This window comes from Elgaria multicarinata, chromosome 11, assembly GCF_023053635.1.
Source record: "Elgaria multicarinata webbii isolate HBS135686 ecotype San Diego chromosome 11, rElgMul1.1.pri, whole genome shotgun sequence".
Lineage (NCBI taxonomy): Eukaryota > Metazoa > Chordata > Lepidosauria > Squamata > Anguidae > Elgaria > Elgaria multicarinata.
The window spans coordinates 31527008-31553530 of record NC_086181.1 but is presented as its reverse complement, the minus strand read 5'-3'; the positions used below and the strand labels follow the sequence as shown (position 1 = coordinate 31553530).

General features: G+C 47.2%; 2 protein-coding genes across 2 annotated transcripts in view; one reads left to right on the top strand and one right to left on the bottom strand.

The window, feature by feature from the left end:
* Positions 1-17317, top strand: part of CNOT3 (CCR4-NOT transcription complex subunit 3) — a 35266-nt gene extending 17949 nt beyond the window's left edge. Inside the window, exons 8-19 of the mRNA XM_063137437.1 lie at positions 1164-1259; positions 2003-2222; positions 2607-2740; positions 3054-3110; positions 3910-4225; positions 7737-7842; positions 9432-9609; positions 11459-11558; positions 12345-12546; positions 13296-13428; positions 13585-13710; positions 15935-17317. Of these exons, the coding sequence (XP_062993507.1) occupies positions 1164-1259; positions 2003-2222; positions 2607-2740; positions 3054-3110; positions 3910-4225; positions 7737-7842; positions 9432-9609; positions 11459-11558; positions 12345-12546; positions 13296-13428; positions 13585-13710; positions 15935-16033 (1767 nt within the window). The 3' untranslated portion in view covers positions 16034-17317. The remainder of the gene's footprint in view (positions 1-1163; positions 1260-2002; positions 2223-2606; positions 2741-3053; positions 3111-3909; positions 4226-7736; positions 7843-9431; positions 9610-11458; positions 11559-12344; positions 12547-13295; positions 13429-13584; positions 13711-15934) is intronic.
* Positions 17318-18558: 1241 nt separating this feature from the next.
* On the bottom strand, positions 18559-25687 carry LENG1 (leukocyte receptor cluster member 1). The gene is made up of 4 exons (XM_063137446.1): positions 25499-25687; positions 23115-23288; positions 21634-21881; positions 18559-19776 (listed from the first exon to the last, which is right to left on the bottom strand). The coding sequence occupies exons 1-4, from the start codon at positions 25628-25630 to the stop codon at positions 19560-19562; spliced, it is 771 nt and encodes a 256-aa protein (XP_062993516.1). The 5' UTR covers positions 25631-25687; the 3' UTR covers positions 18559-19559.
* Positions 25688-26523: the final 836 nt, after the last annotated feature.

Genomic DNA, 26523 nt, shown 5'->3' with positions numbered 1-26523 from the left:
GTACTTCATCAGATATATGAAGCATTACCCTGTGCTGCAAATATGGTTGATTTGGGGCTGAGGGGAATAAACAACGAAGTCAGAAGAACTGAAATGAAGGAAGTACAGGCAGTGATTATGTTATTAACAGCGGTGATTCACAAAACAGTTCTTGGTGAAGGTACAGACATCCTTGCATTGAGAACCTACTAAACACATGTTTCGTGATAAAAATGCCAGGATCTCTATAACTTCACCAATGGTTTTGTGATTGCCCTAATGATTATATGATTATCACTGTCGGTACTTCTTGCATTTCCTTTCCTTCTGACTTCACTGTTTATCTCCCCCCCCCCAAAAAAAACACACACACACACCCAAACATGGTTTATTGCAAATGGAGGGCTCCTAAAGCTGCCAAATCAAACGGCACCATGCAACAGTTATGTTTTTGCTCCCTTAATGGATTTTCTTCTGCAAGAAAAGGATGCAAGAAGTGGTGGGGAAGTGTGCAAATAGAAGATGGCACTGTCTGGAAGGCCCCCCTCCCCCGCCAAATTCTGTGTTTGACGCAGGGCAGTTGCGCAATAAAAGTCTCATCTTGTGCATAAAGTGACTTGCAGCTCAAGATAATACTTGATCAAGTGCATGAAGGAGACAGTAGTCCCCGAAAGCTTAACCCCATAATAAACGTTAGCCTTTAGGATGCCACAAGACCCTGTTTTTCAAAAGGGTTGATGTAGATGGTTAAAAACCATTTTTAGTTGGCCAACAAAAAGAAGTTGCAAAATAGTAGAGATGTAGCCAATAAGGAGAGATCTGAAGGGAACGGAGTCTAGCATGAATTAAGAATGTGAGGACCGCCTTGCCTAGGTCAGGGTTTGGCCCATCTAGTCCAGCAGTCAGTCTGCCACAGAACCCAGCCAGATTCCTCTGGACACTTGCAAGCAGAGTATGGCTCTGTTGACCTTCTCCTGTCGTTTGTGCCTGTTATCTGGTGTTCGGAGGTCTACTTCCTCTGGACATGGGGGTGGGGAGTTCCCATTGGTTTATCGTTATTCTGGCTAGTCCCTTATTGGTCTTTTTGCTTACCTGGGTAGTCTTCTGAGTGTGTCCATGCTCCCCAGAGGTTGACTGAAGGATGGTCTGTCTCCCTCTTCTCTCTCCTTCCCTCCCCCTTCCAGAATACTATAGACACCTTGAACATGCAGGTGGATCAGTTTGAGAGTGAAGTGGAGTCACTCTCTGTTCAAACGCGCAAGAAGAAAGGAGACAAGGATGTAAGTTGATGGGGATGGCTTCCCGGGAGGCTGTGTGTGTGTGTGATGGGGTCCTGTGCACACACAAACAGACCGTTTTCCGAAGTGGAGGGCATTTGAGATTGGAGGAGCAGCCACTGTAACTCCCTTTCCATGTATTTTCTTTGTCCAGGCTCAGCATCTGGATTATAGTGAGGCAGTATTGGGCTTTTAGCCCAGTTTCGGAGAGTGCCGTGAGGCATAAGGGGGAAAGGCAGCCTGTTGTACCCCACCTCGATCCAGAGGGAGAGGCGGGTAACAAATAAATAAATAAATAAATATATTCTTCTTATTGTTGTTGTTGTTATTATTATTATTATTATTATTTTATTGTATAATATATTATGGGTCAAATTGTTTCTGGACTGGTGAAAATGGAAATTTAGGATTCATTGGCTGTTGGCACGATTCGTATGAGTTTATTGGTTTCACTTCTATGTCACTCGTCCTCCCCAAAAGAGCTGAAAGCTCTCCATGCCCCCATCCCCCGGTCTTATCCTCATAACAACCCTGTGAGGTAGGTTACGTGTGTGACTGGCCCAGGGCAACCCAGTGAGCTTCATGGCTGGCTGGGGATTTGACCTCCGTCCTAATCCAACACTGTGGCCGTGCTCCCTCTCCCTCTCTCCCCCTCTCCCTCTCCCTCTCTCCCTCTCCCTCTCTCCCCCTCCCCCTCCCCCTCTCTCTCCCTCTCCCCCTCTCCCTCTCCCCGCACACCTGCACAGAAGCAGGACCGGATTGAGGGTCTGAAGCGGCACATTGAGAAGCACCGGTACCACATCCGGATGCTAGAGACAATTCTGCGCATGCTGGACAATGACTCCATCAATGTGGACTCCATCCGCAAGATCAAGGACGATGTGGAGTACTACGTGGATTCCTCGCAGGACCCCGATTTTGAGGAGAATGAGTTCCTTTACGATGACCTCGACTTAGAAGACATTCGTAAGTTTCCTCCTGGGGATGGGGAGCGATGGGAGTTGCAGTCCAGCACACCTCGGGGAAGCCTGGGTTACCCTAACCAACACACCCGAGGAAGGTACTGGTCTGTGCATGTGCCAAACGTATTTCATTGTGCAGGTTTGCTTTTAATTTCCTCTTCCTCCCCAGAAGTAGCAGTGGGATTTGGAGGCAAAAAGCAATGAGCTTCCTCATGCCAGCTTTCCTCTTAATATTGTTTTTAAGAGGCTAGCTCTCAAGGACGTTTTGGGAGTGCCACAGCCGCGAATTCTTCCAAAACGTGGCCAGTGGGGTCCCGCTCTGTTTCGACCCTGCCAATAATTGACCGTGGCCCACTTCATAAACGTTTCCTTCTTCTTGGCCCTGCAGCACAGGCCCTGGTAGCCACTTCCCCACCCAGCCACAGCCACATGGAGGATGAGATGTTCAACCAGTCCAGCAGCACGCCCACATCCACCACCTCCAGTTCCCCAATCCCACCCAGCCCTGCGAACTGCACAACGGTAAGGGGGCTCTGGCTGTTTGTTTTTCGGGCGGGGGGGGGGGCGCTCCAGCAAATAGTGCTGACTGCTTCCATAGGGCAAGGGTGGGCAGAAAGCAGACCTCCGGGTGCTTTGGACGTCCAGCTCCTAGCATTCCAGACCATTGGCCATGCTAGCAGAGGGTTCTGGGAGTTGAAGTCCCAAGCATTTGGAGATCTAGCTTCTGCCCACCCCTGATGTAGGGTGCTCTCCTTCAAGAAGTGAGGCCACACGCTCAGTCCCAGAGTAACAGCTTTTCCTACCGTGATGCTTACTCTAACCTTTCTCCCTTTAGGAGAACTCTGAAGATGACAAGAAACGGGGACGTTCAACAGACAGTGAAGTAAGCCAGGTGAGTTTGGAGTCCATCTTCTAATGGTTTGGCGGGAGCGGCTAGAAACCTTCCTGTTTGGGGGCAAAGGGAGTGGGGTTAGAATTCTTGGCTTTCTTGCAGAGTGGGTGGGGAGGCGTTGGGGCTGGCGGGTTACAGCCTTTCTAGTGTGTTGTTTCTGATGCAGTACGGCCCTGTTATGGAGACTGTCCCACTTCCAGAATGCACAAGGGGAGTTTTTTCTTGTTTAGAGAGAGAAATGCCCATCAAATTTGTGTTGCATACAGGACTGCCTGTCAGGGGCAAAGTTCCTATCTTGGCCTTCTTCCAGTGTAATTAGCTTTTACAAGCAGGGAGATGTTAATAGGCAAAATCCAAAATAAGTCCTATTTAGAGTAGACCCATTATAATGAATGGAGCTTCAGTCAGTTATGATTAAGTTCATTCCCATTGATTTCAATGGGTTTACTCTAACTAAGACTTACGTTGGATTTTACTTAATGCAATGGATGCATTCTGAGGTAGTATGACCCTATAAGAGGATTGTACTAGTTCAAGAACGGTATGTCTCAATAGGCTGTTCATGTAGAGCAGCCTTTCTCAACCTGGGGCGCTCCAGATGTCTTGGACTGCATCTCCCAGAGCTGGCTGGGGCATTCTGGGAGTTGTAGTCCAACACATCTGGAGCGCCTCAGGTTGAGAAAGGCTGATGTAGAGGGACGAGGGAACCAAGGTTTGGGAGTTCCTAGGTCTTGGTCTCTTAAGTGGTGTGAAATGGTGATGACACTAAACCTTCTCTCTGCCCTCTGTTCTCCCCCAGTCCCCAGCGAAGAACGGTTCAAAAAGCCTCCACAACAGCCACCACCAGCCACCTCCCACCATCCCACCCAGCTACCCAATGGGCGGCAGCTCCAGCACGTCGTCCTCGCTGGGGAATGGGCCAGGCTCCAACAGCAACGGGTCCGTGGCTGGCAGCGGGAACGCGAGCAGCAAAGCTAACCCTCCGGCAGGGCACGCACCCACCACCCCCACCCCTTACGCCCAGGCTGTGGCGCCCCCACCCACCAGCACCAACGCCTCACAGCCTCGGCCTCCCAGCAGCCAGCAGAACGCCAGCAAGCAGAATGGGGCAACCAGTGAGTCTGTGCTGGGGTTGGGCCCCAATATGGGCCAGAGGGTGGTGGTGGTGGTGGCTTCAGGTTCTCCAGAAGATTCCCGAGGTGTAGAAATGGCTCTTGTGCTGCAGATTATGGGCCTCCAAAGGTGGCGTTTATAGCTGTTGGGAAGCATAGACAAGCTGTGAACCTTTGTTTATAAGTCACTATGATCTCTTACACTGTGAACCTTGGTAAACACACAGGTTTTATAGCATAGCGTGAGCAAGGCAAAGGGAGAGACTGTAGCTTGGTCGCAGAGGACACGCTTTGCATGCAGAAGGTTCCTGGTTCAATCCCTGCCCTCTCCAGTTAAAAAATAATAATAGAAGAGGTTTGGGTAGGAGGTGATGGGAAAGTCCTCCGCTTGGGTCCTTGGAGGCCCAGGGCTGGTCAGAATAGACAACACCGGGTTAGATGGCCCAATAGGCTGGCCTGGTATAACAGGGCAGCTTTCTATGCTATGCACAGGCAGGGCCTTTGATAATCTTAGGTTATCTAAATGATTAAATGTTTGATAACATTTAATGTTAGCCCTGCATAGAGTAGACCCATTGAAATGAATGATACCTAAGTTAGCCATGACTAACTGGCCCCATACATTTCAGTGGGTCTGTTCTACAGAGGGCCAACGTTGGATGCTACCCTGAACTTCTACAGTGGGGGGAGAGTGTGGAAAGACGCGAAGAAGCCTGGGCAACGCCGGAGAGATGCGAGAAAAGATGGGGGATACTTGGCTCAGCAATACTACAAACGAGAAGGATCTTGGAATTGTTGTAGATCGCAAGCTGAATATGAGCCAACAGTGCGATAGGGCTGCAAGAAAGGCAAATGCTATTTTGGGCTGCATTAATAGAAGTATAGCTTCCAAATCACGTGAGGTACTGGTTCCTCTCTATTCGGCCCTGGTTAGGCCTCATCTAGAGTATTGTGTCCAGTTCTGGGCTCCACAATTCAAGAAGGACGCAGACAAGCTGGAGCGTGTTCAGAGGAGGGCAACAAGGATGATCAGGGGTCTAGAAACAAAGCCCTATGAAGAGAGACTGAAAGAACTGGGCATGTTTAGCCTGGAGAAGAGAAGATTGAGGGGAGACATGATAGCACTCTTCAAATACTTAAAAGGTTGTCACACAGAGGAGGGCCAGGATCTCTTCTCAGTCCTCCCAGAGTGCAGGACACGGAATAACAGGCTCAAGTTAAAGGAAGCCAGATTCCAGGTGGACATCAGGAAAAACTTCCTGACTGTTAGAGCAGTACGACAATGGAATCAGTTACCTAGGGAGGTTGTGGGTTCTCCCACACTAGAGGCATTCAAGAGGCAGCTAGACAACCGTCTGTCAGGGATGCTTTAGGGTGGATTCCTGCATTGAGCAGAGGGTTGGACTCGATGGCCTTGTAGGCCCCTTCCATCTCTGCTATTCTATGATTCTATGAAAAGGCAGCTAAGCTTTTCAACTGGGGGACAGAATAGAAGGAAAAGACAGATTTTGAAGAGGAATTTGAAGAAATGAGGAGGGTTTGACAGCCATTCCAGTGAACAGGAGTGTTGCGACGTGAGAGAGATCATCATTCTTATTTATTGATTTATTTATTGCATTTAGATACCCCATAGCCAAAGCTCTCTGGGCAGTTTATAAAAGTTAAAAACAGTAAATATTAAAAACAGATAAACAAAGTTTAAAAACAAAAAGCATAAAAACAACAGTATCCTTATAAAAACAGCTATTCTGTGGTCCGTTAAAAACAAACAAACTCAGCATATGTTGTTAAATTCTTCTCTATGACTGACTGCACAAAATACAAGTGAAATATGCGGGGCTCTTCTTGGTTTAGATTATGGGGAACTGACAGGACTTTCTTCAGTGTTTGGGCTGGTTATGGCTGCCTTGGGCCTTTGGGAACTCATGGAGCCTGAGGAACTTCCACAGCTGCAACTTTTCCCATCACAGTTGCAGTGATGGGAAAAGGTGCAGCTGTTAACTGCTGTTCTGCTTCAGAGCCCTTAAAGTGACAGGAGTAAACTTGATTTTGCCCACATTGTGATAGTTCCACAGAGGTAGAGATGTGAAGGCCTAGACAAAAAACCTGGAAAAATTTGGGGGGAAACCAGGGTTTTTCCATTTTTTTTCCAAAGCCTCTTTTGTTTTTTTTCTGAAAAATTGGAAAAATTGAAAAAAATGAAGAAAAACGGGATTATGGGATGTTTTATTTTAGCATGATGAATAAAATGTTTAAGACAAGATGTTCAGATATTTACTTCTCCAAATGATTTCTAAAAACTGTATTGTATCAGATTATTACAATGTCTGTGCACCAAGGACAAGCAAGTCCTAGGTTGCAAACTGAGACTACAACTCTCAAATGCAAGAGGAAGATGCATTTCTGCCTCTAGGGGGCACTGCCATGGAAGCAGAGACTGAAACTAATACTGATAGCTGTAGGTCAGGAAATGAGTCTGATTAAATTTCATGCATATTCATTGAATCTTGGTTCCCCCTTTTTTCTCAGTTCTTTTTATGGGAATGGGTACTTTATATGGAAACATAAATACTTTTCTTTTTTAATAATGTTGGTGGTTTCTTCTGTTGTTTTTTAAAATTGTTTTTTGCCTGCTCCTTTTAAACTGGCAGAACCAAAGAGGTTCCTTTTCAGGTGTTCCTAACAGTTCAGGAGCTTGTAGCTCCATTTGTTACCCAAAAGAGGTAAAAAAAAGTAAATTAAATTTGTAATAATTGTTTGAATACACTGTACTTTTAATATACCAAATGTAATAATTGTATTCCAAACCAACTTGGACATAATTACATTTTATGTTACTAAAGTAACAAAGTGACTTTCAATCTGTAAAAAGTGCTAATATTGCATAATTTCAATTTTTCCGAAAATTTCCGTTTCCCCCCCCAAAAAAACCCAGTTTTTTTTCATGGCTTCAAAATTTTCGGAAATTTTGCATCTCTACACAGAGGCACTTCTATATAGAGACGTATCAATTGTCTGTCTCCCACTCAGGTTTCTTCTGTACTGTATAACTGCACACATTAGCCAAAACATTAGTTTCTGTACAGCTCTCGTTCATTCTCGGTGTTAATTAGCAGTCCTTGCTTTGACATGACCTTATACATTATCTGTGGCAGTGTTTTGATCTGCAAAAAAAATTAAAATCTCAGCAGGTGCTTATCTCCGTGCTGTGGAAAGCGCCACCGGCAAATCCTTGCATGTTGAGCAGCAGTTAAAGGCACCAGAGCAGGCCGGACTGTCTTCGTTCTGGTCAGTTGGCAATGTAGTGAGGCAGGCAAGATGCCATTTTATAGGTTGTGTGGGAGGGTGAGAGTGGAAGCAAGCTAAAATTACTTTTTGCTCCATTGGATTCATGATTGGGCCAAGAAGTCGAACCCAGATTATAAAGCCCACTTCTCTCTTGCCTGTGATTTTTTGGGGGATTGTTTGGTGCAAAATTCAAGCACGGTATTCTCCTCCCTTGCCTTCTGCCCAGGTTACAGTTCCGTGGTAGCTGACAGCAGTTCGGATTCGACACTAAACAGCAGCAACCAGTCCTTGCCTAACCAGACAGCACCGCACAACCCACCCAGCGCTTCCACGTGAGTTTTTCCTTTGCTCCTTTCCAAAAGATCTCCTCTCTCCCACCCACCCCGCTCGTCCCCCCAGCCCTGCATTCTCTTTCCCTAGCCCTGGGAAGTCAGACCAAACAACTCTGGTCTTGTATCAACTTCATTGGTTACTGATTAAGTTGAGCCCATTTCTAGGTTCAGCCTAAAATGTGATGGCACTAACCTTTTGAAAAAGCCCAGGGAGGTCTAGAGCCAGGCTAACTCTGGCCTTCTCTTGCATTAAGCTTTCCGAGCATCAGCTTCAGAATCCTTGCTGTTTGTCCTGTCGGTGTTGGAGATATGAGAAGCAGATGCAAAAGAGAAGGCCTCCTTTTCATTAGGGGCACTGAAACTTAGGAATGCCCTCCAAAGCTAATAGAGATCCACCATGTTCTCTCTCTTCCCATGTTTAGATGGGTTTTCAAAACCTACCTATTCAAACATTGTATTTATATTTTATACTTTGGAGATTCTCCATTGATGTTTTTAATTTTGCCAGCCACTCTGAATATAACATGACTATAGAAAAGCTAGAGTAAGCTAAGTAAATAATCTGAGAACCACTTTGTGTTAGATGCAACGGAGCGTAACAAGACAGCATGTTCAAATCATGTCTGAGAAATTCCATTACTCAAACCAAAAGACCCTTAATATTTCTCAACGTTACTGAAACAATAACATGTTCAGAGCCGGTACAGATGGGGTCATGCCTACCTCCACTAGCCTGATGAAACTTACGAGCAGTGCCTCTTAAGGCTGACCATAATGCCCTGGTAGGCTCAGACAGACGTAGGCAGTCCTTCAGCTAATCTGGTCCCAAACCATTTGAGTCTTTCAGGTTCAAACCACGACTTGGTATTGAACCAGGAAATTTATTAATTTATTTATAACATTTATATCCTGCCCTATATCATTAAGATCTCAGAGCGGCATACAGATAAAAGCATACAGTATAAAACAATAAATATGCACAGTTAAAAACAAATTAAACCATGAACCAAGTTAAAACAATATATAATTTAAAAGCAGTAAAAGCAGTTAAAACAATGTGCCAGTGAGTTTAACCATCGAAGTCTTTGTTGAAAAGCCATGTTTTTACTAGGCGTTGAAATGAAGTCAGTGTTGGTGCCAATTGGGTGTCCAAGGGGAGGGCATTCCACAGTCGGGGTGCCACAGCAGGCAACCAGTGAAACTGGTACAGTATTGGTGTAATGTGCTCTAAACACCTGGCCTCTGCAAGCATTCTACAAACAGTGTTCTTTACCAGTTGAAGTTCCCGAACAGTCTTCAAGGGCAGCCCCACATAAAGTGCATTACAGCAGTCTAGTGTGGCTCTAACCAGAGCATGGGCAACCGAGCCAAGGTCTGCTTTCTTCAGATAAGGTTACAGCTAGTTGGCCACCCAGTTTAAGCTGGTCCAGGCTCTGGGGGCCACCAGTGCCACCTGTGTCTTTATAGATAACCAAAATGGATTTTCATAAACGTAATCTGGAAGTTGTTCTCCTTCCCGCGATGGCTTTTGAGGGACAAGCCATCTATCCTCGCATGTGCATCTGTCTTGTCCTGCTTTCTCCTTCCAGGAAAGAGCCCAGCGCAGCTCCTCAGCCGCCAAGCAGTGGCAGCAGTACTGGGTCCAGCCTCCTGGTGCCTCTGACTGCCAACCCGCCTGTCTCGCCCACACCCAGCTTCTCTGACAGCAAGCCTGCCCAGACCCTGCTCAATGGGCCGCCCCAGTTCAGCTCCACGCCTGAGATCAAGGTGAGAGGCCCTCCCACCACACACGGTTTAAAGAACAGAAAATGGAGCACATCCGCCTCCCCCAGACCTAGCTCCTTCCAGGTGTGTTGGGGCATCAGGTTGGGGAAGGCTGGAGCCAGCTGTCAGATCTCACAGTGGAGGGACACAAACAGTGGGATCCCCGAGTATCTGTTTTGGGACCAGTTCTTTTTAACTTGTTCATAAATGTTTTGGAGTTAGCAGTGGGTGGTTTGGTGGCCAAGTTTGCTTACGACACCGCATTTTAAGGTTTGCTAAAACAAAAAGGGATTGCAAAGCGAACGGGCATTAAAATAGCAAATATGGTTCAACATAAGCAAGTGTAAAGCGTTGCGCATTGGGGCAAAACATCCTAACTTTACATATACGCTGATCGGGTCTGAACTGGTGGTGATTGACCACAAAAGAGATCTTAGGTTTGCGGTGGACCGCTTAATGAAAATGTACACCCAGTGTGTGGCCACTGTGAGAAAGGGAAATTTCACGTTGGGAATTATTAGGAAAGAAATTGGGCAGACGGTGGTGGGGATGCCAATATCATACTCCCTCACACACTTGGAATACTATGTACGGTTCTGTTCACTGCACCTCAAAAAGGATATTGTAGAGCTGGAGAAGTTTCAGAAAAGGGCAATCGAAATGAACAAGGGGACGGAGCAACTGCCCTGGGAGGAAAGGTTACAACATTTGGGGGCCTTTCAGGTTAGAAAGAAGGCGAGTAAGGGAGAACATGAGAGAAGCGTATAAAATCATGCATGGTATAGAGGAGGGCTTTTGCCTCATAGAAGAGCCAGTGTGGTGTAGTGGCTAAAGTGTTGGACTGGGAGTCGGGAGATCCGGGTTCTAGTCCCCACTCGGCCATGGAAAACCCACAGGGTGACTTTGGGCCAGTCATAGGCTCTCAGCCCAGCCTACCTCATGGGGTTGTTGTTGTGAGGCTAACATGGAGAGGAGGAGGAGTATGTACGCCGCTGTGGGTTCCTTGCAGGGAAAAAGGCGGGATATAAATGAAATAAATAAATAAAATAATACTGAATCGATTCAGGAAAGATAAAATTACTGCTTCACACAGCACATGGTTTGAAGTACCAAGGTATTCTGTATATTGTTGGGATATAAATTGAAATAATAATAATAAATACATCCACACCAACTTCCAGAATGCAGCAATACTTTAAACATGCTTAATAGCCAGGAAATTCCTGTATCAATAAAAGACAGCATGACTTGGCAAAGCCTGTCATGTCCATCTAGAAACTATGGAATTTCGATAGCACAAAATGTAGACGGCTGCCAAACTGGATGGCTTTAAAAGGGGATTAGACAAATTCATGGAGGATAAAAGTGTTAATGGCTATGAGCCATGTTGGCCATGTATATTCTTCCCAGTTTCAGGGGCTTCTGAATACCGATTACTGTGGAACGCATCCAGTAGGCGGCTATTGTGGCCGTGTCCTGCATGTGGGCTTCCCATAGGTCCCTGATTGGCCACTGTGGGAACAGAAACCTGGACGAGATGGGCCTTTGGTCCTATCTAGCAAGGTTCTTCTTACGATCTTATTAATCTTACTACCTATTTTTAGCCCATCTTTCCTGTAAGGAAGTTGGACTGGTGTATATGGGTATATGTTTGTCCTATGTTATCCCCTCCACAACCCCCGTGAGGTAAGTTAGCCTGAGGGGGTGTTGACTGGCCTGAGTTCTCCCAGGGATTTTCAGTGACTTTCATTTGTACAAAAGAGTTGTCAGACTGCTTTTATCGTTGTCTTTCTCTCTCCCTCTCCTCCCTCCCTCCCCCTCACCTTCCCATGGTTTGTCTTTGGCTCTGCAGGCATCTGAGCCTCTAAGTACTTTGAAATCAATGGCTGAGAGGGCAGCTATCGGCTCTAGCATAGAGGACCCGGTGCCATTGCTTCATCTTGCCGAAAGGGGTAAGTGAGAAGAGGGGCGGATCTCCTCTGTGAAACTGTGGATGGGGGGCAAAATATTCCTCTGTAAAAACATCTCTGCAGTTCAGATACAAAACCAAGCCCCATAGTATTCTGTGTACATGACAACCTAGACCCTTGACCAGAAATTTGTTTTCCTGGAAGGCTGCTTCAAATGAGAGGTGGTGAGCTAGGGCCCCCAATTTCCTCTGTTTCCCCCTCCCCCCTTGAAACTAACCTACTTGTGAGTCCTTTGGCTACAGCTGCCTTTCCCTCTGCTCACCTTTTGTGTTGGCAATATGGAAGAAAGGCAGGATAGTAAATATAAATAAATCCCTCTGGGCCAGAGGTTGGCCCGGTTGCTGCCGGTTGATGAACTTCAATTCCGTGGCATGAAACAAAAGGACAAAAAGCACCTTAAAATAACAGATGTCCACTGTCTTGCGAAGAATAAAATAAAAGTGCTCTGTGAAACTGCGAGAGGCGGGTGATGTTTGGAGAAGGAAATTGGGAGTCTTACATTTTGAGTAAAGCAAGCATCGTCCCGGGCGCCATAACCAGTAGCAGCCATTAAGAGATGGCAATGAGGCAACTTCTTCCGGAAGGATCCAGGAACTCATTGTGATAATGCGGGGTGTGGCAGGGAAGCTAAGTGGCTTTGCGAGGAGGAGGAGCTGCATTTTAAAAAATACTTCCTAGTCCATGGTCACTTAAATGGTGTACTATGGGTGTGTTCAGCCACCTCTGAACGTTTCTCTCTCTCCCCCCACCCTCCCTTTTCCACTGCAGCTGATATCTTAATTACTAGTACGACCTCCCAGCCGGCCTCCAACCAGCCCCCCATCCAGCTGTCTGAGGTGAACATTCCCCTCTCGCTTGGGGTGTGCCCCCTGGGTCCTGTGCCTCTCAGCAAGGAGCAGCTCTACCAACAGGCCATGGAGGAGGCCGCCTGGCACCACATGCCTCATCCCTCCGACTCAGAAAGGATCCGGTAAGGGGGGGTTGGGGGTTGGTGGGAAGGAACTGAGGAGAGACGTGGCCAAGAATAAATTTGTCCCCTCAGGGAAGGGAAGTAACAACTAGCGGAGCTCTCAGAGCCTCGAGTCCTGCATTCCCTGGACTTCTTAAGTCTTTGGTTCAATGTTCGGATTGCAAATGCGGCTCAAAAGCTGCCCAAAAGGGCAAGCAAAACCCCACCCCTCGTCTTAAGCTCAACAGGGTGGTTAAAGGCTGTAATGAGTTTTCTGCCAGAGTTACAGAAAACAAGATCCTGAGGGGTTAAGAGGCAAGGGGTGCTGGGACACGGATTGCTGGAGTTCTCATGGCAAAGTGGGAAGGACTGGCTAGTCAGGCTGCTTCATCTGCCGATGGGACACTCGGGAACGTGCACTCGGGAGGCATATTCTGTTTCTCCCACTTGCCCTCATCGTATTGACATTCGTCTTCCGTCCTCTGCCTGCCTGCTCCCTAAAACCCTGGGTTACTTGCCGTTTGGGGAAGGCTCGCCTCTGCTTTCCCTGAAATAAGACTTCAGCCAGCGGTGAATTGTTGGAGTTTGGGGCCAGACTGCGAGTGTAATGGGGGCTGTCATGTACCAGCCATTCGACATGCCAATAGGGGTGGGAGAACAGGCCCGGAGCCACCAGGGTGGAGTTGGGAGCTAAGAGTCTCGGATTTTCTTATGGACTCCTTCTCTCCGGCTTCTTTTTCTCTCCCCACCCCCCCTCCCCAACTCTCTAGGCAATACCTGCCTCGGAACCCCTGCCCAACCCCACCTTACCATCACCAGATGCCTCCCCCACACTCCGACACCGTGGAATTCTACCAGCGCCTCTCCACAGAGACCCTTTTCTTCATCTTCTACTACCTGGAGGTAATACGTCAAACCCCATTTTGGTAGTTTCTGAGGGATGATGCTACCTCCCCTCTTCTCCCCCCACCCCCGCTAAAATAATAATAATAATGATGATGATGATGATGATGATGTCCTGGGAATCTAAACCCCAATCTCTCCCTTTCTACTCTGAAGGGCACGAAGGCGCAATACCTGGCAGCAAAGGCGCTGAAGAAGCAGTCATGGCGCTTCCACACAAAGTACATGATGTGGTTCCAGCGGCACGAAGAACCCAAGACCATCACTGACGAATTTGAGCAGGTGAGAGAGAAGGTGACCACCGAACATCATATTGACTTGGTTTTATCTGTACCGGGCGCAGACCGTGGATTCCTATCCACAGATCATAGGCAGAATTCAGAAGGGGTGGGGGAGCCATGACTGGATATTGTGATTACAGGGTAACAAGCCGATGGACTCCTAGATGCTCCATCTGTTAAACTGTTTTGCAGAGAAGTTCAGCCAGTCATCTGTATGGCCATGAGGACTAGAAACCCTTTTTTTTCAAAAGTTAAATGTAGGATGTGTGAATTCCAGCACAATTCCCGTGTGCAACTTCGTGGCTGTTTGGAACTTGTTCGTTCCAAATTGTATGCGTTATGGGAGCAGGCCGGGGAGCACACATGAGTACATGATCCGACGGGGGATTCTAGTGCCATAAGCTTTTCTCCTCTGCCTTCGTATTTTTGAAGCGGAGCAGAGATTTAATGGACAAATTGACTCCGCTTCTTAATCTGGAAGGAGGGGGGAGTTTTCTTCTAGGTCTTCTAGGTGGTGGTTGGTAAATGGGGCTGAGTTATTTGCACCACAGTTTTGCTTCCAATTTATGTAGTTTATTAAATTGATATCCTGCCTTTCTGCCAGAACCGCTCAAGGCAGGTAACAATAATAAAATATAGATTAACGCAGTCTTGGTTAAAATAGAGGATTAAAAACACAGCAGCAAGACATCGTGAGCTCCTAACTGATGGCCATGCCAAAGACTAGCCTGGATAAAAACATACAGGCCTGCCTGCAGAAGCACAACAAACGAAGAGGGAGGCAACCCAGCCTACCTCCGCTCCAGAGTCTGGGAGCGGCCGCCATCTACTGAATATAGATGGAGGTTCTCAGGAGCTGTGGCCATATTTCACAGAGAAACCTGATTATAGCACCACCACCACCCATTACTGTGTTTAGACAACACAAGAGTCAGTGGTGGGGTAATGATCAACTCCACAGTTGTTTATCTAGGGTGTACCCCCCACACAACATGATAATAAACAACCGTGGTGTGGATCAGGATCAGCGTTGACTATTAGTCCACAGAGTTGACTCACTCATCCCCCCACCCCCCAGTCCCCCACTAGTATCACATCAGCCATTGCTGCCGAAAAGCTTATTCTGTAGGCTGGACTAGAGCGGCAGCACTCTTTCCTTATGACTCTGTGGCTGACAAAATAACCAACGCTGCCCTCCATACAACACGATAAAATAGCCAACTCTGCACAGTGTAGGTTATTTGTGTTGGTTATTTTAGCCAAATAACCAACCATTAGTTGAAAAACTCCTTTCACACAACACGATACCCCATGGTGGATTAAATAAACAAACGTTGACTATTTAAACCACTATTGGTTATTGTGTTGTCTGAACCCAGTCATAGAGAAGGGAGGTTGTTCTGTATACTACTGCTTGCTAGCACTGAAGTGGGTGAAATGCTTAGTTCTCTCTCCCTGCGTGACGGGAGAGCATTGAGGAACCTCTTACCCACAGATTGCAAACGTGAGAAATAATAATAATAATAAATTTATTTCTTACCCGCCTGTCCATTTTGATTGAGGCAGGGAACAACAATAAAATACATAAAACTGAATTAAAATGTAATATACATTGTTAAAACATCCTAAAAAAACATTCTAAAAACATCTTAAAATTCCACTGGATAGGCCTGCCAGAAGAAATCAGTCTTTATAGCTTTCTTGAATGTTAGTAGACTGTTAAGTTGACGAGTCTTCTCCAGCAGGCCATTCCACAGTCTGGGAACAGCAGAAGAGAAGGTCCTCTGGGTAACAGTTATTAATCTAGTTTTTGCTAGCATAAGTAGATTGTTCCCAGAGGACCCGAGTGAGTGGGACGGATTGTACGGGAGAAGGTGATCCCGCAGGTAGCCTGGACCCAAACCATGTAGGGCTTTAAAGGTGATAACCAACACTTTATACTTCGCCCGGAAACTAATTGGCAGCCAGTGAAGAGATTTTAAGACTGGTGTGATGTGATCCCCCTAGGTGTACCAGTGACCAGCCTGGCTGCCATATTTTGAACTAGTTGAAGTTTCCGGACTAGGCACAAAGGTAGCCCTATGTAGAGCACACGGCAGAAGTCGAGCCTCGAAGTTACCAGCCCGTTCTCGTTTTCTGGTTTTGAAAAAGAGAAACCGGAGCTTACACAAGCCCTGCTTTCTTGCTTGACAGCATTCACTTTTTGCTCTCTTGTTTCTGCCCAGGGCACTTACATCTACTTTGACTACGAGAAATGGGGCCAGCGCAAAAAGGAGGGTTTCACCTTTGAATACCGCTACCTGGAAGACCGGGACCTGCAGTGATGCCCTGGGGCCAGCAGGGGGTGCCAAGCCTTCCTTCCAGAGACAGCTGCGGGGCACTGGGGGGCAGTGGCCAAGGAAGACCAGCCCAGACCCTCACCTCACTCCATCATCCACCCCACCCACCCCCTCCACTTCACAACTCTGAGGGGGGGGAAGAATGGGGCGAGCCGCACGTTTTAAAAAAAATGCATGCAAGTTTTAAAAAGTGACCGCGGGACGGAGGAGGGGGCGGCAGCAGCGGGACTCTCCTCTGCCTTTTCCTCGCTCTCTTCCGCCTGTAACGTGTACGAAGAGGTCAGCAAAATGGGGAGATGCCCTTCTTGTGCACCAGGTCCGAGTGAGAGAGTGGAGATTAAAAAAAAAAAAGGAAAGAAAAAGAAATTGAGAATCCCACCAAACGAGTGACTTCCCCTAATCTCCATTTTTGTTTTGCGTCCTGAATCAAAGAATTTAAGCCCCCGACCCCACTGCAGCCAACACAAGCACCCCATTCTCCTTTGCGCCCCCCTCTCACGAACCTCTTGACACAGATCTCACCCCTCCATTTGGCTACTGTAAGCCCAACTTACAGCGTGCCCAAGCGTGACACTTAAGGGCATTACGGGCCCCATGGATATTCCCCTGCAGTGTTGGGAACGTATCCGTGGTGACCTAGCTCCCATCTGGCCCATTTGTCACTGCTGGAAATGGCCAAAAGGTAAATGCTAAAACTATTACAAATTGGGGGAAAGCCAACCTGTGGCTGGAAAGGGCCCCGTATCACAAAATATTTTGGTGGACTGGCACCTCCCATCACGAATTCATTTGGGTGCACCACTTCTACTCACTTTTTTCAAGTGATTGCCTTGGGGGACATGCAGTGTCCATTTACCCTCATCATACACTGGTTGGAAGAGTCCCAAAATCTCCTTTCCTGGCTGGAACTTTTGACTTCAGGAGTCTAACCCCTCCCCTTCTCCCAATCGCTGCTTCCCTCCTCCTCTTCCCCCCCCCTTTCCAAAATATTGTTTCCACCCCTAAATTTGGTATGAGCTCGCACCTGATCTGCTGCTGCTCCTGGAGAAAGAACCCTCTCCCTTGATGACTTGCAATGGATTCCTGATTGGAGGGGAAAAGATTTGGGGGAAATCCCCGGGGAGGTGGGGAGACTGCTATGTTCCTCCCATCTCTCCTCATCCAGCCCCCCCTGAACTGGAGCACCCTGCCCACGCCGCTGTTAAGATATTTTTTCGTAAGCCTATTTTCGTTTTGGAAAATATTTATGAATAAATAGTTTTATATGAGTGTTCCTCTTCTCTTGTAGAAAATGGGGAGAACCAAAATGTAGTAATGGGTGGGTGGGTGACAAAAGTATTCATTACCCTGCGGTCTCTTTGTGCATCAGAGAGGTAAGGACTGTGACTCAGGATGGTGGTCCAGTACTGAATATGAGAAACACCTCCCACAACTGCATGGAACGTCTCTTCCCCCCCACCACCCCACCCCAAATATTACATGAGGGGTTAAGAATGGTGGCAAGTGAGAGAAGCATTCTTCACGTCCAGGCTTGCATGTACTCCACCCCATTTACATTACTGAACCGTGGAGGGGTCTTAAAGCTATTTCAGAATTTTTCTAGCTCTAGAAAAAGTATTAGAATTCTTTTAATCCACTGAAGAAATTATTCAGACACCTTTCCCTTTTTTTGAGATGGTGGCAGGCTAAACACTTGCTTTTTTAAAGTTTGGCTGGAAGCTGATGTCGGCGCCTTTTTTGCACTTCTAAACCAATGCAGCCCTATTCCTGTGTTGAAGGGCACTCCCATTTCTGTCAAGTTATTATTATTTATTTATATAGCACCATCAATGTACATGTTCAAAGGTCAGTGAAAGTTACCCCCCCACACACACATTTAAGGCTTGCAGGGAGGGTGCTAAAGAGAAGGATGGGCTGCTACTACCCAGCGGTCTCACTGATATCCAGAAATGTTAAGAGTATATGGATGACTCAATGCTCCAAGGTTCTTTGGAAATGGAATCTAGAACGATGGGGGAAGGCAGGCTGTTTGGTATGGTTCAGATGAGAATATTTAGCGTGTTTAGTAGGCCAGTGTGGGAGCACAGAACTTCCTTGATGGCATTTAGTTCCCGTGAACAGAAACAATGCCCGAAATAGGCAAGAGGGGTCGTATATAGTTCCTGCCACTGGAACCCCAGATCATCCTTCCCATGCCTACTACAGCTCCCAGCATCCCCCATGACTTGGTTAATTAGCACGCTTTAATCTCAAAAAACCAGATTGCATTGCGTTTTTTTTTTTGCCTCTTTTTTGAAGACCTCAGCTGAATCATATCTCTGTTACCTTTTATGCCCTCCTGATCCGAAGTTCTCCCTTTCGTCCCCATTCTCACATAACGGCACAAACAGCAAATGAAGCAGGAACACCGGTCCTGGACTGTACTACTTCATAGTTGTTTAATTTTTTGAATACTCTGATTCCCTTTGCTTCATTACCAGTAAAAAACAAACTCAGGGAGAAGGCTAAGGCCCTTCTCATATTATTATTATTTTATTTATATAGCACCATCAATGTACATGGTGCTGTACAGAGTAAAACAATAAATACCCTTGTGTATGTTCAGAAAGGTCCTCTGCAAAGGCAAGCATGCAATCATGCCAGCAGCGAGGGTGGCAAATGGTTGGCCTTGTTCCCTCCCTCCCCTAGTGGCAACCGATTGTGTCAAATGGCTACAGAAGGCATGACGAATGGGTGTTCCTTTCCCAACTCTGGTATCTGATCCCTCTGTCTTGCGTGGAGGTCTGCCATGTATTTGCCATCTTCATATAGAAAGTATCATGTGTGAATGCTTTTGACTACTGGCATACCATTCTATTCCTCGTCTTAACCCTGCCCTTGCAGCTGAGAGGAGCTGTAAACTGCCTCTACTTCATATATGCCTGTTGGTGATACTATTTCCTCTGAAGACACATGGAAACCAGGCACCAATTGTTCTGTGCCCCTCATTTGGATAACCAAATTCAAAGAAACATCCATATACTGCACAACGAAAACTGCTAGTCATTTTGTTTAATTATACTAACTTCCTCGAAGAAGGCTTATGAAGAATGGAGACAACAGGCAGACAGACAGAATGAAACCTACCATCATCAGCCCTCTAGGACACAACCTCCCAAGTACTGGGCGTTCATTTTTGCAGTCCTGGGTAGGCTGCAGAAAAGACAATTTCATCAAGCCCTTGGAGAATCAGCCCTGCTCCAGAGAACAGTAGCGATAAGGTGAGTGTGTGTGGATTGCAGATCACCTGACAGCAGAACTTCCTCACCCATAATCTGATTGCTGCAGATCACATCGGGCTGTCCATGCAAGAGTATGATGTACTAAACAATAAAATCTCCAGTTCCTTTCCACTCTTTGATGCCCCAAAACGGAAGAGGAGGGGATAATGTGTGTGCACACGCCCCCCCCCCCCATCATTGTCGCTTGTGTCCGAGGGCTGCGTTTGATACCATCACACCGACAGGCCTTCTCACTGTGGCTCCCGGACCCTCTTCCTCGCCAACTGGGGGTGGAACTGGGAATTGTAGCCCCGTTTCCTTTCATCCACTTCCTCTTCCTCTCTGGGCACGAAGGTTCCTGCTCTCTGGGCCAGAAGAGCTTCCGCGCGGGCTCGCTCTGCCTGCTCCCGGTGCAACCGCTCCTGCCGCAGCTTCTGCAAAGAGGAGGATGCAGATGAAGGTGTAGGCCTGTAGAGGAAATGGGGAGGGGGGGGAGAGTTTCCAAGAAGAGAGAAACTGAATCGTACATGAACTTAGGGAAGTTCTGCAATCCTTAGCCTTCTAGCTGTAGGGAGGCGGGGAGATGTCCAAATAGCAGCATTTTGCTTGAGATGTTTAATACCATCCTGACTGGCATGTGGTCAGGTCCTCTGTCATAGAATCGCAAAAGAGTTGGAAGGGGCCTATAAGGCCATTGAGTCCAACCCCTGCTTAATGCAGGAATCCCTATTAAAGCATACCTAATAGATGTCTGTCCAGCTGCATCTTGAATGCCTCTAGGGTGTTCTCTCATCCTATGCTCACCAGTGGAACTGGTGAGGAAGGGAGGCTGTCCCTTTAAAATTTAGGGGCTGAACTACAGCCCGAGAAGAAGCCCAGGAGAGGCCGCTCATGCTATTAGCTCCTGACTTGCCTGATAGGACTATACTCTGGCTGAAAGGTGATCTAGAAAAGGTTATGTTATATTAGCATATATTACCTCCCAATTCAGAGGCAGTACACCCCTCTATACAAGCTGCCGGCAGGCAGGAGTATAAAGGTGCTATTAACACCCATATCCTATTTGTGGGTTTCTTGTGGGCAGCTGGTTGGCCACCGTGTGAACAATGCTAGACCAGGTCCAGCATTCCTATGTAATGTTCCCATAGCCTGCTTTTCATTGCAAAAAGCCCGGGTTCAATCCCTGTCATCTTGAGTTTTAAAAAAAGATTGGGAAAGGAAGACCTTGTAGTCAAAAATAGACAATACCAGCCTGGATGGACAAATAGTCTGACCTGGAATATAAAGCATCCTAATACTTCTAGTAACAAGTTCTTGACACTCTGGAAACTTAAGCATGTTTAGACTGAAAAAAAGTCCTACCACCCAGCAATTCCCTATGCTGGGAATTGTAGGACTTCCCCACCCCCGGTCTAAACATGCATAGGATTGAGCCCTTAACAGCTTTTAAACATTTTCTACATCAACTGAAGTGGCATGTATAGTATTCCCGGGAGGTCTACCCAGGCCCAGACTTGCTTAGCTTCAGCAAGGTTGGTGTTATCAAGCTTCTTCAGACTATGCCCTGGGATCTCAGAACAGCCCTGCACAGATACGAGCCTGGTTTTAAATAAAACCAGCAAAAGAAGCAGCCCAGTTAATTCCAACAACAACAACAACAACAACGCAAATAGGATAATTGCAGGAGGAGGATGCCAGCGTGTTGCTGGTTGGCAACTGGCAGCCCATAGGTCAAATCTGACCTTCAGCCAAACGGCAGGAGGCCCATCACTCTCCTCTACCCTTCTTGCAGCAATTGACTACAGGCTGATATTCCCTTTACGGCAAGTAAGAGTAACTGATGGCTCTGCTGAGGATCCAACTCAAGTCTCTCCCTCGCTGCCCCCCCACCCCGCCGTGTCTCAAGCCCACACCCACCTTACAGAGGACTTGCAGTTGATTTGTCAAAATAATACAAAGTGCTGCTGAGTCTGTATTTCCGAGAGATGGATTTGGGGGTGCTTTGAGACGGCACAAAAAAAGCAACCGCCCCCTCAGGCCTGAGGGCCGTTTGGTGCTCTGGGCTGAGACGTTAACCTTCCCATGTGTGCGCATGCACAAAATACTTTTCTCTCTTTTGAAGCAGTCACTTCAAAAGGGTGGAGAATCTACCAGATATAAACAAGCTGCATTCCTCACATCTGTGGTCTTACTTTCTCTTAGGTTGGTAGCTTTTTGTCTGGGCATCCAGACTCAGCTATCTGAGTCCGGTTCCAGCAAGGAGGAAGAGTCAACATCTCACTCCTAGACAGGAAAAGGCGGCCTTGCCTGGGCCCACGTACACACCTTGCTGCCACCTTTCCTCTGCTTCCTTTTGGCCTCGCCTCCCCTTTTTCTTTCTTGTGGGAGCCTTTCTTCTTCCGCAGATGCCTTTCCATCTCAGCCAGGGGGTCCAGCTTCCCTTTCAGCTTCTCATCCTTGGCCATAGCCTTGCTGCGATCCGGCAGCTCCTGGTACCAGGGACGACTTGTCTGGGCCTCTGCTGCGCTCTGACCCAAGTAAGTGAGGATGCCCAGCGCTTTTTCCTGCCGCTCCTAGGAAGATTGAAGGAACCCAAAGGAGTCACCCTGCACACTGTTAATGCCACCCATGCTATGAAGTATTTATACATCCATGTACTATTTACAGAGAACCCAACTTCTCCTTTACAAAGCTCAGCCGTTTCCAGTAGACTCCCACCCAGGCACTGAGCAGGTCTCATCCCCCACTTAGCTTCCAGAGTATTACAGGTTCATCACTGGGCCTCAGGTTCAGAATTCTAGTTCCTTAGAGATTGGAGCCCTCTGTCTATCCAAAGCCATGCTGGCAAAAGCCAGGCAAGGCAGGAGGAATGACAGGCATTTTTGCCTCTCACTCCTCCTGAGAAAAACCAATTTTTTTTTACTTAAGACAGGCCTCAGGGCTCATCTAGCTGACTTACCAGCAGTGGGCAGGGACAGCGACTCTCCCACCATCGTACACCCTCCGGGGGGGGACGGGGGACGACAGTACAAGGGGAATGGCCTGATGTGAGATTCCCCCTCCCAATGTGATAGAACTGACTGTCGCCCTGGAAGGGAGAATCTGACATGTATTTTAGGATCCCCGGAACAGAGAACTCCTCTGTTAAACATAGTCGCTAAAGGCAGAATCCTATTGGGAAGGCTGTAATCCATCCAATGCAAGCAGGAGGACTGGCGGAGGCCATCATCACCTCCACGCTCCTTCTGTTCTGCATTTCAGCTAGATGGGCTTTTCTGCCATCTAGCTGAGGCATTGGGGATGGGGCGGGAAGGAGGCCGGAGGATTCCTCCTATGGTAGCCTCGCCCCCTCCCCATTACCTTCCCCCCAAGGTTGCCAGCGCAGTTCTCTCCATGTGGCCTGTAAGAGGGAGGACGCTGGGAGCTCAGATGCCTGGGTCCAAGCGCTAACTCCAACCTCGGACACCATCTAGGGGCGTTATAATCACTAACAGATTATAATCCCATTTCTTCAGTCAGCTGCCACTGAAAGAGTGGAGAGAGGAAATTCCAGTTTCTACCACCCTAAAAGTAGGACAGCATGGTGAGTCAATAGCTACTGATCTGCATTAAGTGATAACTCTGCCTACTTTACAGAGTTTAATCCAGAATGAGAAGCCCTACAAGTGATACTGGAGCAATTTGGGAGGCCAGGAGCAGCAGGAAGCCTAACTTTTCTGGGAGGAGGGAAAGCCCTGAGCATAAAGGAGTTTGTTGGCTAGAGGAAGCAAAGCCTTCTCAAGCTTGCCCGTCCCCGCCGCCCTTACTTTCTCTTGCCTCTTCTCCTCCGCATATTCTTTGTTGCCGCTCTCTTGCGACTCTTGGAAGAGGTTGAGATGCCGCAAGGGATCTTCCGAGGCTAAAGGGACGAGGTCCGAGCTGCTGTCGCCACCTCCTGGGCCTGACAGGCGTGTTTTCTTGCGCAGGAATTCAGTCCGGGCCTAGAATCAAAAGTTATTTTTCGTGAACCACCCCAAGACATTCAGCTACAGGGCAGTAGAGAAGTACAATGAAATGAAAAAGAGAATATTTTGTCCATAAAACACCTTATCACTTCCCTGCCTCGATAATTACCTTTCTGGCACATGCTTACCTGCTGTGACGGCCTCTACCTTTTCCTTCCCAATTCTTCAGTCTCTCACACTATTCCCTACAAGCTTGTGTCTCATTGCACCATAGACAACTTGTAGTCCTCTTCAAATCCTTAAAAGGTTGTCACACAGAGGAGGGCCAGGATCTCTTCTTGATCATTCCAGAGTGCAGGACACGGAATAACGGGCTCAAGTTACAGGAAGTCAGATTCCGGCTGGACATTAGGAAAAACTTCCTGACTGTTAGAGCAGTACAGCAATGGAACCAGTTACCTAGGGAGGTTGTGGGCTCTCCCACACTAGAGGCATTAAAGAGGCAGCTGGACAACCATCTGTCAGGTATGCTTTAGGATGGATTCCTGCACTGAGCTGGGGGTTGGACTCGATGGCCTTTTAGGCCCCTTCCAACTCTACTGTTCTATGATTCCTATTAAGGGTACAGCTATCCAAATTCCTGGATACACAATTGGTGACAGGGAAAGACTGGGTCAAAGAAGAAACGTTAAGCAGAGAACACTCTTTTTTTAATTCAGATCATTCTGTGGTTTCTCACAATGGAACTGGGTTGACAGCAATCAAGAGCAAGTGTGATTAACAAAAAAGCAAAGACTTTGCAATACATGTAGTGCTTTCCTCTTGACAAAGGACTGCTTCCTTTACAGCATCTCAGGCTTTAGAGCAAAGGACACTGGATATGTGGTTAGTGCATGGGCAGTAAGGCCACAAGATCACCCAACAATAAAATTCTTTTGCTGCTTTAGAGGCTATCAGATTTACTGCGGCACTAACTTTTGCGAACTTCACCCCATTTCATCAGATATGTTAATTGTTACTCACGGTTGACAGATTGTATGTGTATATACACAAAGGAAAAACGGATAATGGGTGGTGGTGGCAGTGTAAAAAAGCTATGAAATGCAAGATAAATCTTTGGCCTGTGATGTTTTTATGCAATGTTCGAATATATACAACAGCTTTCTCCAGCTTGGTGTCCTCCAGATGCTTGACTACAACTCCCATCATTCTTAGCCAGTATGGTATGGCTGTGCAAGTTGGGGATGAGAGGAGCTGTAATCAATATTATTTCAGAAAACTGTCCTGTCACAATGCAAATTTATTTCCAAATGGTCCAAATTTAATAGTAACTGGTGGGAACCAGGAACAAGGCCACAACACTGGGATTCTTAAGAGAAGGGAATTCCCTCCTCTAAGAACTCTGTGACTTCCTCTTGCAGCCTTCAAAGAGGCCCACAAGACTTGGGGGGGGGGGGAGGCAAGCCTTCTATTGATCTGGTTAATGGCTCCTTCTATATTAAGCTGATGCTGCTTTAGTATTTATGCTGTACTTGTGGTTTGAATTTTTTTGAACCACCCAGACAACTTCGGCTATTGGGCAGTATAGAAATGCACTAAATAAAGTAACATCATTTATTGTATTCTATCAGTTTAGAACCTTCACTGTAACCCATGTTGTGACGTTTCTCCTAAAAGGCAGGTAGTATTTTTTTTAGTCTTCTATGCACTTTCTGTGTGAAGAAATCATGCTTTTTCCCTACGGAGGGGAGCAATGAACCGTAAAAACCCCTCGGCTGTAGACAGAATCTAGTCCAGCCTTCCCTAACCTGGTGCCTTCCAGACATGCTGGGCTACTACCACTCCCAGTATCCCCAGCCAGCAAGTTGGGAGGTCCATTTGGAAGTTTTATTCTGTTTCCCCACGTTTAAACATTGTAAACCGCCTCGGATGCCTTGGCAGAAAGGCGGTTTAGAAATATGGACCTGGCTCGATGCAGATCAGACACGCACGCGGGTTATTTATTGGCAACTAGGGCCTCACCTCCTCCCCCCTCCCAGCGCTTTCAGCCACCTCAGTAACTTAAACATTTCAACCTCCCCCGCCCGAAAATGGTTTAGTCCAGACAAAATTAGAACGCAGGGAAGCCTCCGCATGCGCAATAGGTAGTTTCTTCTTTGCTCAAGCTAGGAAAACAGCGCATGCGCGGTGCTTCCATATTAACCCCTTCGCCACCTCTCCACGCATGCGCCGTAGCGACTACGTGCCTCTTGTTCCGCAAGTAGCACTCTGGCTTCCCTCTTCCGCCGCTGCGCTTCGGCCTCCGCTTCATCCCGTCGCACCCGGGCCACATTGTCCTTGTTCCGCACGTGCCACGACTTCTTGGGAAGAATATTCATCCCGGCTGGTGGCGATGCTTCTTTCGGAACCCTACAACTTCCTCCCCTGATTTCCGCTTCCGGTATCCCCGCCTTTTCCCCGATTGGTGCAATCTAGCCCCGCCTTTTGCTCGTTTGGGGGCGTGACCGTGCTGTGCGTCTTCGTGCATTGTTGCGTCATCACCCGCTCTCCTGAAGCGTCGCAAATCCATACGACGTTCTGATTGGTTTGTGGTTGTTTCATCCTGTCATTTGATTGGTACGGACTCACCAGACGCTCGACTCATCGATGGCGCGTGCATTTATTTTTTTTTAGTAATTTTTAATCTGGGTCAGTGTATTTAAATGATTCCAGGGACACTTTGGTTCTGACATCACATATTAAAAATACTTTTGTACTTTTTCAAAAGTATGTTGAGATCCTGGCTTTTGCTTGCGTTCCTTGTTAATAATAGTTCCCTTTGCATATGAGTCCCAGACTATGTCAGAATCGCAAAACGACCTCAGGTTTTAGTCTTCACTTAAAACTCAATTACTATTAATTCTTCTTGTAACATTTCTCAGTACGGGGGCACTATATGCAATTTATCTGGGTTGGACTGAAGGTCTAACTAGTCCAGCATTTGGATTCCACATGGACCAACAAGATGCCTTTTGCCAAATACATACTCCAATGATACGAAGTGCTTTAGGGCACAATCCTATATATAGTCAGGGCCATGCTGGGAGTTGTAGGTCATATTTCTGTCTAAACATGCATAGGATTGCTTTCTTAATTCATTATCTTGGTAATCTTGCAAAATAGGCCAGTGGTAAGAAAAAAGAAGAGCCATGCCGGATCAGATCAAGGGTCCATCTAGTCCAGCACTCTGTTCACGAAGTGGCCAAGCAGCCATCAGCCAGGGATGAACAAG

Bases quoted from the DNA above. Each gene is read 5' to 3' on its own strand.
- LENG1 (XM_063137446.1), bottom strand. From the start codon at position 25,630: ATGAATATTCTTCCCAAGAAGTCGTGGCACGTGCGGAACAAGGACAAT. The intron at 23,289-25,498 runs GCACGTAGTCGC...TTTTGATTCTAG, and splicing joins TGCTACTTGCGGAACAAGAG to GCCCGGACTGAATTCCTGCG. The intron at 19,777-21,633 runs GTGTGTACGTGG...TTTCCTCTACAG, and splicing joins AGAGGAAAGGTGGCAGCAAG to GCCTACACCTTCATCTGCAT.